The sequence below is a fragment of the Ochotona princeps genome, chromosome 1 (assembly GCF_030435755.1).
Source record: "Ochotona princeps isolate mOchPri1 chromosome 1, mOchPri1.hap1, whole genome shotgun sequence".
Classification (NCBI taxonomy): Eukaryota; Metazoa; Chordata; class Mammalia; order Lagomorpha; family Ochotonidae; genus Ochotona; species Ochotona princeps.
In genome coordinates, this window is record NC_080832.1 from 25,710,684 (window position 1) to 25,725,364 (window position 14,681).

Consider the following 14,681-nt stretch of genomic DNA (forward strand, 5'->3'; position numbering starts at 1 on the left):
CCAGAAACAGAACACTCATTAAATGACTGCCTAGGATCCAATATTACTTCTGACTTTCTCACCAAAGCCAGCCATCCCAGCAGAAGATGGCTGTATCTCCCGCGTGCTTACAGAGGCAGGCAAAAGACAGTCATAATTCCTTTCCGTCTTTGCAGACTCAGCCAGGGCGTCAGTTAATAACACCACTAAAGGCTACCCACTAGAAAGAAGGAAAGTCCTAATTACTGTAATCAGAGACAGGATTAGCTACACACAGGGCTCTTCTGAAGTCAGCCTGGCCTTTACGGAAATGGTTCACACAGCCTGGGAAGATGTTACTAAACCAGACAAGCATTTAACCTAATTACCATTCAACTACTAACCCATTTTGAACAAAATCTATCTTTAGGGAAACCTTATTTCTGATCCCTTACAGTTCTGACACTTATTTTTCAAGCTATACAATTTTTATTTGGGCTTCATACTTACTGCAATAAATCGTGGCTTTATTTTCTCCCCCTCCTGCTTACACAGCATACAGAATAGTGATGAGGTCATTTCATTTTACTCCTATTTGTCAAAAACAAGCATCATTGATTTTCTTTTCCTAATATTGATTGGATTTCTTCCTAAATGAATGGAACGTCTGGAATGTTGGGTCCTGTTATTAGCTACTTTTAGTTCAATCTTGGAGCAATTTATAAGATACGATTATTCTCTGTGAATCTAATACAATGGCCACATACTCTTAAGAACATGACAGGATTCCATTTATGTTTATAAGCCCTAGAAGACAGCAGTACATGAATAAAACACACAATTTTAAAAATAGCACCTACATTTTAGTTTAAAAATGTACTATGCCATAAGTGGACAGAAATAAAACTGTATGATGCAGATTTATTCATCCTGGACAGTATTCCCAGAGCGATATTTTAAAATGTCTACTGTATCACAACTTAAAATACTTCATAATACTTATAGAACATGACTGGAACATTTTTACAGGAATTAAATAATGTATCATCAAAATAAGTTATGCAGAAGCACATCCTCCATGTTAATAGGATTTCTCTTCTAAGGATTCATCTAATTATTCTTTTACTTTTTTAAGATTTATTTTTGTTGGAAATGTAGATCAGATTTACTAAGAGGAGAAAAAACACCTTCTAATCCACTGGTTCACTCCATAAATGGTGGCAATGGCCAGAACTGAGTCAATTCAAAGTCAGGAGCTTCTTCTGGGTCTCCCACGTGGGTGCAGGGTCTTCAGGTTTTGAGCCATCCTGCTGCTTTCCCAGACCACAGCAGGTTGTTGGATGGGAAGTGGGATAGCTGAAATATGACCAGTGGGATGCCAGCACTTACAGAGAATTAGCCATTGAGCTATCATGCCAGGCTGCTAATTCTTTTTTTTTTTAATATAATATTTGGGAAGATAGGTGGCAAACACAGTAGTAATGATCATAGGATAACAAGGTCTTAGTATAGAGTTTCTTACTTGGGTCATAAAGACCTAAGTAGTATAGGCTAAAGATCACAGCACAGATCACTACTGAATGGGTTTAGATTCTCCCTATGCAAAGAGAAAAAAAGCATAAAATGTTATTCTAAGCTAGAAATTCTATAATATGGGTGACTCTAAAATCGAAATGAGTATTTCAAGTTGCAGAAAAAGGAAAAGATCATTCACCCCTGGTTTGTTGATCTATCACATGGAGAAGCCCATCTCTGAAGCTTTATTCAATGCTAGTAACATCGTCATTCCAAGCACAGTTACCATGTCATTTGTTTGCTAGCAGTCTAGCTAAAATATGTTTGTATAAAATCAAAGTATGCTCTAAAAAATTAGCCTAGATCTGGATTTGCAGTGAATGGCCAAAGCAAGTTAAGTCTATTTGTGGCGCCAGCATCCCATATGGGTAGCTGTTCAAATCACGGGTGCTTCCTCTCCAATCCAACTCCCTGCTAATGGCCTGGGAAAGCAGATGATGGGTCAAGGCCTTGGGTTCCTACACCCACATGGAGACCTGGAAGAAACTCCTGGCTATAGATTAGCTCAGCTCTGGCCATTGCAGTCATTTGGTAAATGAACCAGCAGATGGAAGATCCGCCTCTCTCTTTATCTCCTTCATATAAATAACAACAACAACAAAAAAAAAACAGAGAGAGAGAGAGAGAGAGAAAGTGAGGATAGGAGAGAAGGAAAGCCTACTAAGACTGGATTTTCACAATGGCCAGAGCAGTTAACCATGTTAACACCTTACTTTAGCATGTGTAGCATTGTGGTTCTGGAACTGCTAAGTTTTCAGAACAGGAGCTACTGCTGATATAGCCATTAAACATCGTCCTTCTTCATAACACCCACAACAATCAACACTTCCTCATTTTAAGTTTTAAATTCTGGAACTCCCCCCAAAAAACTAACTCTTGGAAGAAGTTTTAGAATTTTTAACATGTAACCTGAGTTATGTCAAAGGCCAAAGCAAAACTGAACACTCCAAAATCAAATGAGTTAAAAATGAATTAAATCTTTTTTTAAAAAAAAAAGATCAGCTAGCTTGGGGGTTCTCTATGGCTTCTGGGTCTGAGGCACACTGGGACGCTAGTGAACAGGTCAGAATTCCGAGACGCCCTGCACTGAACCTGTCCCCTAGCAGTCATGGAAAACAGTAGCAGTATTAATATGAAGGCTTCAAAAAAATCATGGAAGATGTTAAATTTATGCATGGATTTCAAGGCTTTTTTTACACCAAAATTAAATTACCTTGTAATTCCATTTTCCACAACCATTTTTATATAATACTTCTAAACCACTTACTATTGCTTAGATACCATCCTAAGTTCTCTACAAATGTCACCTGACTTCATCTTCAATAAAACCCTATTGGGAAGGTACGATCGTTTACCCAGTTATACAGGTCACGTGATACAGGTACAGAGTGGTTAAGGACATCTTGCTAGGAGATGGATAAAGGAAGAGCAACACCAAGACAGGCTGGCTCCAGGGCCGGAGTTCGCAGCTACTATCCTAAACTACCCAATGCCAAGATCGGGATGAGCAACGAAGAACCTGTGAAGACAGAATCGACCAGCTCTTCTCTGAATGCAGAAACTAAAACCTGAAGAAGTCTCTTATCTAAGACAAAAACCTTTCAGCACATTTCTAGGCAGAATCAGCTATGATACAAACCACTCTTGAATATTTCTGTATACATGGTAATCCAGGGAGCAAGGGGGCAATTTGTGCCTGCCACTTTTAACCAAGGCATTGTTATGGGGTAGGTTTTGATCCATTTTTGCCCAACTCACTCTTTCACTCACCAAATTGGACACAACCCAGGGAGCCCAGGGCAAAACGGAAAGGCAAAGGAGAAGTCCCAGGTCTAAACAGAGGTGATAACTAGGAATGAGAGAGAAATGGCTCATATAATTAGGGAAAATGAAAAATGTGACTTAAAGACACTCTCCATACACAAGACTGCCTATGGCGAAATCTCAGTGTTTACCAATACATTACTTTGTTATAACAGGACAAATATGCAGGATGATGACCCAGTCAATCTCAAGCTGGAACTATTCATGTTCTCTTAAAAGGTGGTAAGTACAATTTATAACAACAACAGCTAAGCAGCTGCAGGACAAAAATCTTCAGATTTAAAAATGTTCCAGGTAATGTAGGGGGGATCCATAAGCAAGAATAATAATCTGTTCCAATTGAAAGGTGACCACAAGGCAGCAGCAATGGGTGCTGGGGTGGGGGTGGGAGATCAGAGCATGCCTCTGCCCCCACTGACGCACACTGTGGTTACGTCAAACCAACCTTCATCACTTCCACCTGCAGGTCTTCATTGAGTGAAGGCGTCACTTTCACAGCATTCAGAATCTGATTGAGCAGCTGCTTCTCATCGGAGTCTGTTTCCATGGATACAAATCTCTCTTCTGATAGAAGCTTCTGTAATGAGGCACAAGGCAATGATCAGACAGGCTCCTCCCACTGCTGGTCTGTTGTGTCATGTTCTGTACTGATGATCTCTCTCACTCACTCACTTGGGGGACATGTAGCTGGAGGCCATTAGGGAAGAAGTCATGCTATGTCTCATTGTGAAGACAAATACATCCAATCCTGCGCACGTAGTTTTTGGCAGATCATTTCCTAACATATAACAATGCTCTTTAAATTTCAGTCAGTAAATTTCTTATGTGTGAATCTCTAGGTTACAGTGGGTAGGGAGGACAAATGCATTAAAGGTAGTCCAGCCCCACTCCATAATCACAGACACACACACACACACACACTTGCTTTCTGAATGTTGTTTTGTCAGGAAACAGGAAGGTCTTGCGGGCAAGTTTTTAGGAATCTATCTTTTCACTTCCTAATGTGAGTTCCCACGTATCAGGAATTACTCATTAATCCGAAAGTCTTAATGTATTTCCCCTTCAGGAAATGAGTCTCACAAAAACCTAAACATGAAGACAATTACTTTTTTGAGGACTCCTAGAAATCCATCTTATAGGACAGCCCTTTGCTATTTCAGAACAACTCTTAGTTTTCACAAAAACCATCCTTATATTGTACCAGATCCTGTCTGTTCATAAATCTGACACTGTCATTGTTCTCTGAATCCATGTGTATTGCATTCTACATTATCTAGTGTCGGCTAGCAATGGATAGCACTTGTGAAAGCTTTGAACACAGCTATGGAACTTGCTCAAACTCTTCCTCCCCAAACCAAAGCCCCTTGGCCTCTGTCAAAGGTTCTGTGTGTGCCAATGCCTTGCTTGTGTCCTGCTGCTCAGCTGTCCTGCTGCTCAGCATGTGGCCTCTGGAGGAAACATACCTGAGGCAGTATGACATGAAACAGTCACACACATTGTGGATCACCTTTTCAGATCACACAAGCTCAGCTGACAATTCACAGCACGCTCTATGCCAGTTTGCCCAGAAGCCTCCAGCTCTCATTCATATGAGCAGCAAGCAAGCCATTCTCTGCCCTGGACTTTAAGTTCATCCTTGTTTAGTGGTCCTCTTTCCCATTTGGCTGAGAGGTATAGCCTGAGAAGAACTTGGGGGACTCTCACTGGAACTCCCACTCTAATCTTCCTGCCACTGCCCAAACCATCATAAGACTCTGCCTTGGTATCTTTTTTTCAAAGGAGATATTCAGAATCCTGTAGCATATTCAGGATAGCCAAGAGTTCACATCTATTTTAAAAGCAAGTTTGTTAATTAAAATGATACAGACTGGGAAGGTCTACAAATGTGTTAAAACTACCAGGAGGTAGCAAAGGATGTTAAATAAACATCTCCCAGTTCACCAAGGCATTGAAACGAAGAATCAGAAAAACCGCTAAAAATACAATGCTGCCATTCACATGGTAGAGGTTAAAAAAAAAAAAAAACAGAAAAAGGAATAAAAATAACAGGTCAAAACAAACTCTTACTTCACTTTTATGGTTGGTCTTCTTGCCTTGGAGAAAAGCAAGGTGTTCTTTTTTTTTTTTTTTTAAGATTTATTCATTTTATTACAGCCAGATATACACAGAGGAGGAGAGACAGAGAGGAAGATCTTCCGTCCGATGATTCACTCCCCAAGTGAGCCTCAACGGGCCAATGCACGCCGATCCGATGCCGGGAACCTGGAACCTCTTCCGGGTCTCCCATGAGGGTGCAGTGTCCCAAATGCATTGGGCCGTCCTTGACTGCTTTCCCAGGCCACAAGCAGGGAGCTGGACGGGAAGTGGAGCTGCCGGGATTAGAACCGGCGCCCATATGGGATCCTGGGGCTTTCAAGGCGAGTACTTTAGCCGCTAGGCCACGCTGCCGGGCCCAAAGCAAGGTGTTCTTTAAGGTTGCCAACAATGTTTGAAAATTTCACACACTGTTGCATATTGAAATTTATACTATCTAGCTCAAATTCATTGGCCAGGAAAAGAGCTACTTGTTAACTCTTCTGTATATAGTAACTTAAAAAGTGATAGGGACATACTGACATAAAAAGACATTGGACAAATGTCACCCATCTAGAACTACACAGAACATCCCCCTTCCCCAAACTTGACCTTTACTGTGCTTGTGTCTTGGGAACAACATGACTAGATTTTCAATGTGTTAACATAGTTATCACCTTTGTGCTGTTAGAATTAGACCCATTAAATTTTGTGTCAAACACAAATGCTCAAAGAAATATGTTCAACCAATCCGACTTTGTATTTGATAGATTTTTTCTTTTTTCTAGTCTTGCTTTGCAAACAAAATATAGTCATACATTTGCTTGACAATGGAGATTCATCTGGAGAAACACATCATTAAGCAATTTTTCTATGTAAACATGCTGGCATGTACTTCCATAAGCTTATATGGTATAGCCTTGCTCCAAGGCTGCACAGTTGTACAACATGATACTGTACTGAATATTGTAGGTGACTGTAACAGGGCTATTTGCATATCTAACTATATCCAATACACACAGAAAAAGTACAGTAAAAAACCACCAGGTAACAGAAATTTTTAGCTTTGTTACAATGTCATGGGACCATGGCGTATAGGTGGCCCTTGTTGAACTGAAACATCACAACATGTGCAAGACTGTAGATAATAATTCATTTGTTAACCGAACCACAGCTTGAAAAATGAGACAAAAATATTTCCAGTTGGCTATCAATTCTCATCATACAAAATCACATGTCAAATGCACATAAAATTTGATTCTGTATGAAACCAGGGACTCAGGAATCTTTTCCAGAAGTTGGATTGTCACCGGCCTGCAGCGACTCTACCTACGAGGCACACTCTTGAGGGTCTGGGAAAACAGGAACCACAACCAGACCCTTATTGCAAAAAGCAGCTGCTTTTCTCCCTGTAGGTCTCATTCCCTGTCTCTGCTGCTTTTCTCCCCATAGCTCCTTGTAGGCCTTATTGCTTTTGTACCCTTCTCTGCTGCTTTTCCCATTCTTGTCCCCGTACTTTTCTCTCCATAGGTCTTACTTAGACCCCTCTCTGCCACTTTTCCCTGTTCTTCTCCCCATCCTTCTTCTTCTCGTCCTGTATGCCTTAGCTTTTCCCTTAGCTTTTCTACCCCTCTCTGTTGCCCCATTCTTCTCATTCCATCCATCTTTCTTCTCCCATCTTTCTTCTCCTCGTCCCCCTATAGTTTTAGCGGCTGCTTTTATACCACTCTCTACCAATCACTTCTCCCCGTGGGTCCACTTGGCGCTACCTGATAGGCCAGTAGCAATGACACAATCGCAGCAAGGGCATCAGCCTATCCCTGTGACTTCCTGTTTACCTGCTGGCGAGACCAACCCCACCTCCTGGCCCTGGGCCAGCCGCCATCCTGTGACGGCCTTTCCTATTCCTGGCAGAGGCTTCAGCACCCCACTCCCCACATCGGATGCCACCAGAATATGTCCCTCTTATCTGTGTATGTTTAGCTGTGTCTCCATAAAAAAGGGTCCAACTAACAAAGGCTCAACCTAGAAACAATTTGCTCAAAAACATTCTGGTGAATATAAGCAAATCCTGCTATTCTCTAGGGTTATTTCCTGGTTCACTCACAGTTCTAAGTCTTTAAACCACCAGTGTGTAAAATGTTAACTCCTTGATCTTTCAATGCCAAAGCTGCCTGTCAATTTCTGTCAACACATTGCATTCAAAGCCATACCTGCATCCCTGCCAAAGCATGTTGGGCCAGCTTCACATTCTTGGATTCCAAAGCCAATTGGAGAGGCAGCAGGCACTTCTCCCTGGCAAAAACATCAATAAGGACCACATGTGAGCTAAGCAAAGTTGGCAGGCAAGCAACAGATGCCTTCTGTACACCCACCCTCAAACATCGCCACCACTTACACAAAAACTACAACCAGTAAAAAAAAATGCACATGGGCTGAAAGAGATACATAGCCAAATGCCATGCAGAAATGACAATTATCTCAGTACAGCTACAAGGAGAGCACACACGGGATCTTCATTAATTAGTCTGCAGCATCCTAATTAGTACCCACTGGGTTGGACCATGAATATGCTTTGCTCTTTCTCAGATTAATCTAATGGCACTCAGCCAGAATACCTGGGATGAACAAGACAGAGGCACATCATGTATACAGGTGCATATGCCTTATTCAGCCCTCTTCCTCATGTAGGAAGTAATTATATCACCATTAACCCTCTGCCTCATCAGTATAAACTGCAATTCTACAAAGTTATCAATTCCTCCCCAACTCAAAGTATTTAACAATAATTTTCGGATTAAAAATTTTCTCTAGAGTATCCATTAAGAGGAAGATTTGCATTCATAGTAAGTACATGTTTGTAAAAAAAAATTGTAGGCCATGCATAGTACTGGCCAACGCGAATGACTGCTTGCAGCATTTCTTAGTGTAATGCAAAATGAATGAATGAATAAAGAGCTACTTGGATATCTTAAAGCGTAAAAAAAACACAGGATACTAAAATATGTTAAGAATAAATGGAAAAACCAACCCCAAAAGGTTAAATACCACATGTTTGCCTTAATCTGAGATGAAAAGATGACAACTTGGGAGATAGTACCTGTATATTGTAATATTAGTGAAATCTCTAACAACCTGTATCCAATGCAGTAAGATAATGCGATATAATCTATAAACCAACAATTAATGTCAGAATACTTAAGATCTACATCGAAAAACTATAAAACCTACTATACCCTCAATACGCTATGTTAATCTGTAATGGGGAGGGAGTGCAGGGAAGTCTTTCGGGACCATAAAAAGAGTGAGGAAAAAGTACAATATAGCCTATCAATATCAAATCTGGTAATTCATAGACAACAGACTCAAAGCAGCACTAAACAATAGTAAAGCTACTATACCAATGCATGAGGGGGGAATCGGGTGCGATCCTGACAACCTCTTAACAGGAGGTCATGTGCGTGGAGCAGGGGGGCACTCCAGAGTGGAGCAGGTGGTAAGGAGGAAGCTTGGATCCCAACCATGAAGACTCCCAGACCTTCACCACAAACTATTAATACGAGCAACAAAGACTATATCCCAACTACCAAGGAGGCCACAGGGAATTGGATGCCCTCGGAGGCCGAGTACTCTGAGGTCACCCACCCCCAACCGGAACTTCCGCAGGGGATGGAAGAAGTCCAAACAGTACCGTGCAGAAACCAACGTCATCGGAAAGACAACCAGAAGCCCTGAGCGGTCCGCAGAAACAGAACAACAATAAATGTCCTTCGGGACCAGGGAGGAGAGCTTTCTCTGGTCCGGGCCTGGCTCCACCTCTGGACCCCCACCCTCCCTCGCAATGACCATTGGGATCGCTCCGAAAACCCCTCATAGCAAACAATCTACAAACTAAAAAAACCTAAAATAAATAGACAAACAACAAAAAGTAGAGCTTGGAATCTGACAGGAAAGAGCTGGCATGGATTGGCTCATGCCTCGCTGGGTGGGACACAAAGATTAGTCACTCCTCACCATGGTGTTGAGGATTTTCCTGCACACCCCCCCAAAAAAATGTTCTGCACCTTAATTGTCGACAAATGTCTTGTTAGAGTTACAAGCCAGTCTAGATTATCTTAAAATCTGCCAAGATCAGCAAAATTATATTTCAACACAACAAATGGCTAAATACTAAAATGAAATAGGCACGAGACAGCTGAATGGTACCTTATAGCCATTTTAAGGTGTATAGCAGCTGGTCCTGTATATAAACTAAAATTGAAATGTCAATGAGCTAATCATTGTGGTTAAGAACTTCCTTTTTTTTTTTTTTAACATACTGGTTACTCAAAACCATGTCAATTCCATAATGTTACAAATTGCTATTGATGTTATATTGGGACTCTTAATTGACTGTGATGATATTCTACCGGCTCTAACTTCAGACCAGAAATGGTCTCCCCAAGAAACTGTTCAACCCATCTGGACAATAAGTAGCTGGACTCTATGCTTGGTATACGTTTGCAAGGAAAGAATCTTGATTGAATTTGAACTGTAATACTGCATCAAGGTGGAGGAATCCACCAGGGGGGAGGGGCGTGGGGAGGGGTGGGGGATTCCCAGAGCCTATGAAACTGTCACATAATGCAAAATAATTAATAAAAAAAGAATAAATGGAAAGCTATAAAGACAAAAATACCATTTAGTTAGAAGCATTCACTGTAAATAATTAATCAGATCAAGAATTTTAATCAACCTTTTATTTCCCAACAGAGTTACATTGGCACAATAAATGAAATGTTGCTTCATTTTACCAGGCTCCTCCACCCTCCCTGAAACACCAGTGGCTCCATTTTTATCTGCTTTATATGTTCAGCAAAGACTGAAAAAGTCACTGATTCAAGAGAGTGAGAAAGCCACAGGGGTTGGACAGGAGGGTCATCATGTCTTTGGAGAAATAAGGGTCACTGTTGGAGAATATAATGAAACAAAAAGTTAATTGTAGCTCCCACTCCTCCCTGTGCACCTGCAGCTCTTCTGCTTGTCTGTGTAATCTTCTGTTAGCAGCTCTGCAAGAGATGAAGAGAGACACTGACCCTCCCCAGTGCCAGCCACAAAGACTAAACTGAAAACACTCCTAGGAAGAACCCTGGCCTTCCCCCTATTCTCATCTCTTTCCTCTTAAACTCAATGTTGCAATATCCCTTTATCTGTGATAACTGATTAGCACTAACACCAGGCTTCATTAGATACATCTTTTGTCACGTGGATAAATTACCTAATAGTGTTACTTCCAGTTGCGTGGTTACAATTTTGTCACTGCTGTCTTCATCATTAGCTTGTCACAGTTGCAATACAAATACTGCTGCTCCGTCCATTAAAATAAGAAGAGCCAATTGTTGCAATTTCTTTTGCTCCATCATAACCAGGTCATAATTTTAGAAAAAACTAGAAGGGTGAACGTAGAATGAGGAATGGAAATAATAAGATGGAAGACAAACAGAAAAAGCAGAGATCCTCATATGAAACCCTGGAAGTGTTCACTATGAAAGGACCTTCATCTCTAATTTGGAGAAAGATGTGCCAAAGAGAGTGTAAGACCAGGGAGAGAGTGTGGGGAGTCAACAACCGGCACAGCCCATTGGCATAATAGCCCAATAGCAAGGGAATCCTATCAGGAGACTTGCACTGAAAATGTACAAACACCACACATTATTCTTCTAGGACACCCAACAAGTGCAGATGCCACCTTCACAACCAGCAAGGATCCTTTGGAAAAGCTCAATCTGCTGACCATTGCGATAAACACAATTCCATGGCCATGTTACTCTACCACCTGTAGCACTTGCCCTAGAAATCATTCCATGCACTTGCCTACACATCCACACAACTGAGGCTGACAAGTGCCAGGATGAACAGGCACCACACAAAAGGACATTGACTGTTCCCCAGGCCAGTCATGGTCATCCAGCAGGACTGGAAAAGGGAGCCAGTTTAACTATACATTAAATGGAAGTAGCAAGAGCTGGTATGCAAACACTCACCATTTACAAAAGGTTCAATCTCAATCATAATGCTTAATTTTTTTCTTAACTCCCCTAGCCATAGACACGACATCTTAAGATCAATCTTACAATATTATAACAAGGAGTTCAGACAACATACATTAGGGGTCAGCGAGCATTTTTTCTAAGGAGTCAAATAAGTATTTTAGGGTCTGCAGGCCCTATGGTCTCTGTCTTACCTGTTCAACTCCAGTGAAAGAAAAGGGCAAAGAGAACAAGAGAAACAATGAGTATGACTTTTCCCCCAATAAAACTTTATTTACAAAAACAGGCAAAAGGCTTCATTTGATCTATAAGGTGCAGTTTTCCTAGCTTTAATAACATACAAAGTACCCAACACAGATCATGATTTTCAACAAAGGTATATATCTCTCTCTATTCTTATCATGTATCCTGATTTTGTATAATATATGAGCTACCTTTCTTGGGATATTATCAGAACAAGAATAGTGGGACAGGCACTGTAGGTGTAGCACATTGCGTCACTGCATATGACATGAATCTCATACAGGCACCATTTCCAGTACTGTCTGATCAGCTCTTCCAATCCAGCTCCCTGCTAATACTCCAAGCAGCAATGGAAGATAGTCCAAGTACTTGGGCCCCTACACCCATTTGGAGACCTTGAAGAGGACCCTGGCTTTAGCCTGGCTCAACCCTAGCTGTTGTAGCTATTTGGAGAACAAACCAGTAGATGAAATCTCTTTCTTTTTCTCTCTCTCTCTGAGCTTCCCCCCTCTTCCACCCTTACTGCTGCCCTGTAATTATGGTTTTCAAACAAAAGGAAAAAACAAGGCTAGCACCAAGATCTCCCTTGGGAAATGATGGCTAGAAACAGAAATCTTATCTGGGCACCAAACCAAGGCATCCATCCAAGCACTTAGATAGGTATCCTGGTGGATGCTGAGGGCAGAGGCAGCCAGGAACAACACAGAACAGGTGTTCGCTTTCACTGTGCCCAGGGTATAAAAGAAAGTAAAGGAAAATCTGGCACTTACTACTTTTCTGTTTAGTCTTAGTAGTTATGACAACCTTAAAAACAGAACATCTTACTCCTGTTCAGCATTTGAGAAAATGGGGTTCAGACAGGTTTTGTCGCCTGCCCATGGCTATACAGCTAAAACGTATTGATGACAATTTAAATTCAAATTCAAATTCATGCGACTCCCAAAACTAACTTTCCTCTAACTTTTCATGGTCTGAAAAATCAAATAAAGCTAGAACAGGTGTGTCTAGCCTTTCGCTGGGACACAAGCATCATTCTTGCAAAAAGACCTCCTTCGTGACCAAGGATCTAACAGGCCCGTCTATGAGCATCAGGTTAACTTCATGTGCCCCTAAGGGAAAGGACTCCACTTGACTCAGTGAAAATTTTGGGATCTGCTTCAGAGTAGAGGGCCATGTTTCTTGGCTAGGCTTAGGATTCTTCCTGGATAGCCTTTGAAATGATAGTACCTTAAGCTGTGTTTGTGTGTATTTGTCTCTGTCCCTGTCTCTCTCCCTCTCTCTCAATATCCGCGCTATCTCATCCCACGCATTGATTAGCATCCTCAAGTGTGCCACAAGCCACAGGTTGACTTAAACAGGAAAGGAACACAACAGAAAGAAATGAAACTCATGAGGTATACCTGATTTTACTGCTTGCTCTAGGACATCATAAAAGACTCTCCTGTCTTTATTTTTTAAAAATGATTTTACTAAAAGTAACAGGCCTATTAACTGGATCTCAGAATGAGATTCACAATGAAGACACAACATTCTCCCTTATGCATATTGTATTGGAATTAATTAGCCTTTGATCTTTCTAGATGCTGTCTCATCGGAAAAAGGACACACGAAAACCAACACTCACTTACACATAAGTGATTATTCTGTATGCACAGACATGCACAAATTCACTTTCACCTAATTAAATACAGGCAGTGGCCCCAGGTTTCATGTCCTGACATGCCATTATTTTTTTAAAAATGGCTATTAGTAGTGCTGCATATGCATATGCCTGAGGTAGACAGATCTGAGACACATTGTGGTTCACAGACAAGCTTTCCTGGGCTGGAAAATAATGATGGGCAAATGGAAATGAAAATGGGTGACCAAGGCAAAAATGAGATGTACCAATGATCACCTCTCACTGTGAGACAAATACAAACTTCAAGTAATGCCAAATCTATTCCTGAATATTGGACCAATTCCTAATTGACAATGCTGGGTAAGGAGGAGTATGAAGACACGTTACATTCTAGGCTCTGGTTCAACTTCATGGAACCCATGATTCAAGCCGTTTATTAAGTAACATTCCAAATCCCTTCACAGAGTCACCATGTCTGCAATTGAACTCACTGGCTCGTAAATGGAAGGCACCATTCTACATGATCTGCATTTACCATTTTACTGAATAACTTTCAAAGGTAGAGATTTAATAGAGATCTTGTTACCTGCTCAGCATCACAGGTCTGTAAGTGACATAGCTGTGACTTTGACTTAGACCATGTGTTTTCAGTAGACAGATCCCATAAGATGGACAGCACACTATTTTTTTAAAAGATTTATTTTTATTGCAAAGTCAGATATACAGAGAGGAGGAGGGACAGAGAGGAAGATCTTCTGTCCAATGATTCATTCCCCAAGTGACCACCACAGCCAGAGCTGAATTGATCCAAAGCCAGGAGCCTAAAACTTCCTCCAGGTCTCCCACATGGGTGTAGGGTCCCAAGGCTTTGGGCCATCCTAGACTGTATTCCCAGGCCATGAGCAGGGAGCTGGATGGGAAGCAGGGCCACCCGATTTAGAAACGGTGCCCATATGGGATCCCAGCTTGTTCAAGGTGAGGACTTTAGCCGCCTGGTCACTGTGCCGGGCCCAGCACACTACTTTAAGACAAATTTCCATGTTCACTGGCTTTGAAGAGTGGTCTGTTCTCTCCCTCTCCTTTTCCCTCTCACTGCCTTCCAAATAAATAGAATGAATCAAGAGTAAACTTGTTAAAAATGCTTTCAGGAAGAAAAAATAAATGTCCATTCAGTCAAAAGCAAGGACGGGCTTTTGCCCTGACAAATGATGCAAATCAAGTGGTAATTTGTGGTGAGTTACATCTGACAGTATGTGCTTATGAGAAGGTATAGATAGCTTAGAATAAGAAACATCTCACTTTGGAGGCAGCTGCTGGGTCCAAGCCACACCCACTTCCTTTCACAGTAGTCATGACCT

At 41.4% G+C, this 14,681-nt stretch overlaps 1 protein-coding gene across 1 annotated transcript in view; it reads right to left on the minus strand.

The window, feature by feature from the left end:
- ARFGEF3 (ARFGEF family member 3) overlaps positions 1-14,681 on the minus strand; it is a 172,907-nt gene that overhangs the window by 109,496 nt on the left and 48,730 nt on the right. Inside the window, exons 3-4 of the mRNA XM_004587269.3 lie at positions 7,644-7,725; positions 3,803-3,934 (exon numbers count right to left, since the gene is read on the minus strand). Of these exons, the coding sequence (XP_004587326.2) occupies positions 3,803-3,934; positions 7,644-7,725 (214 nt within the window). The remainder of the gene's footprint in view (positions 1-3,802; positions 3,935-7,643; positions 7,726-14,681) is intronic.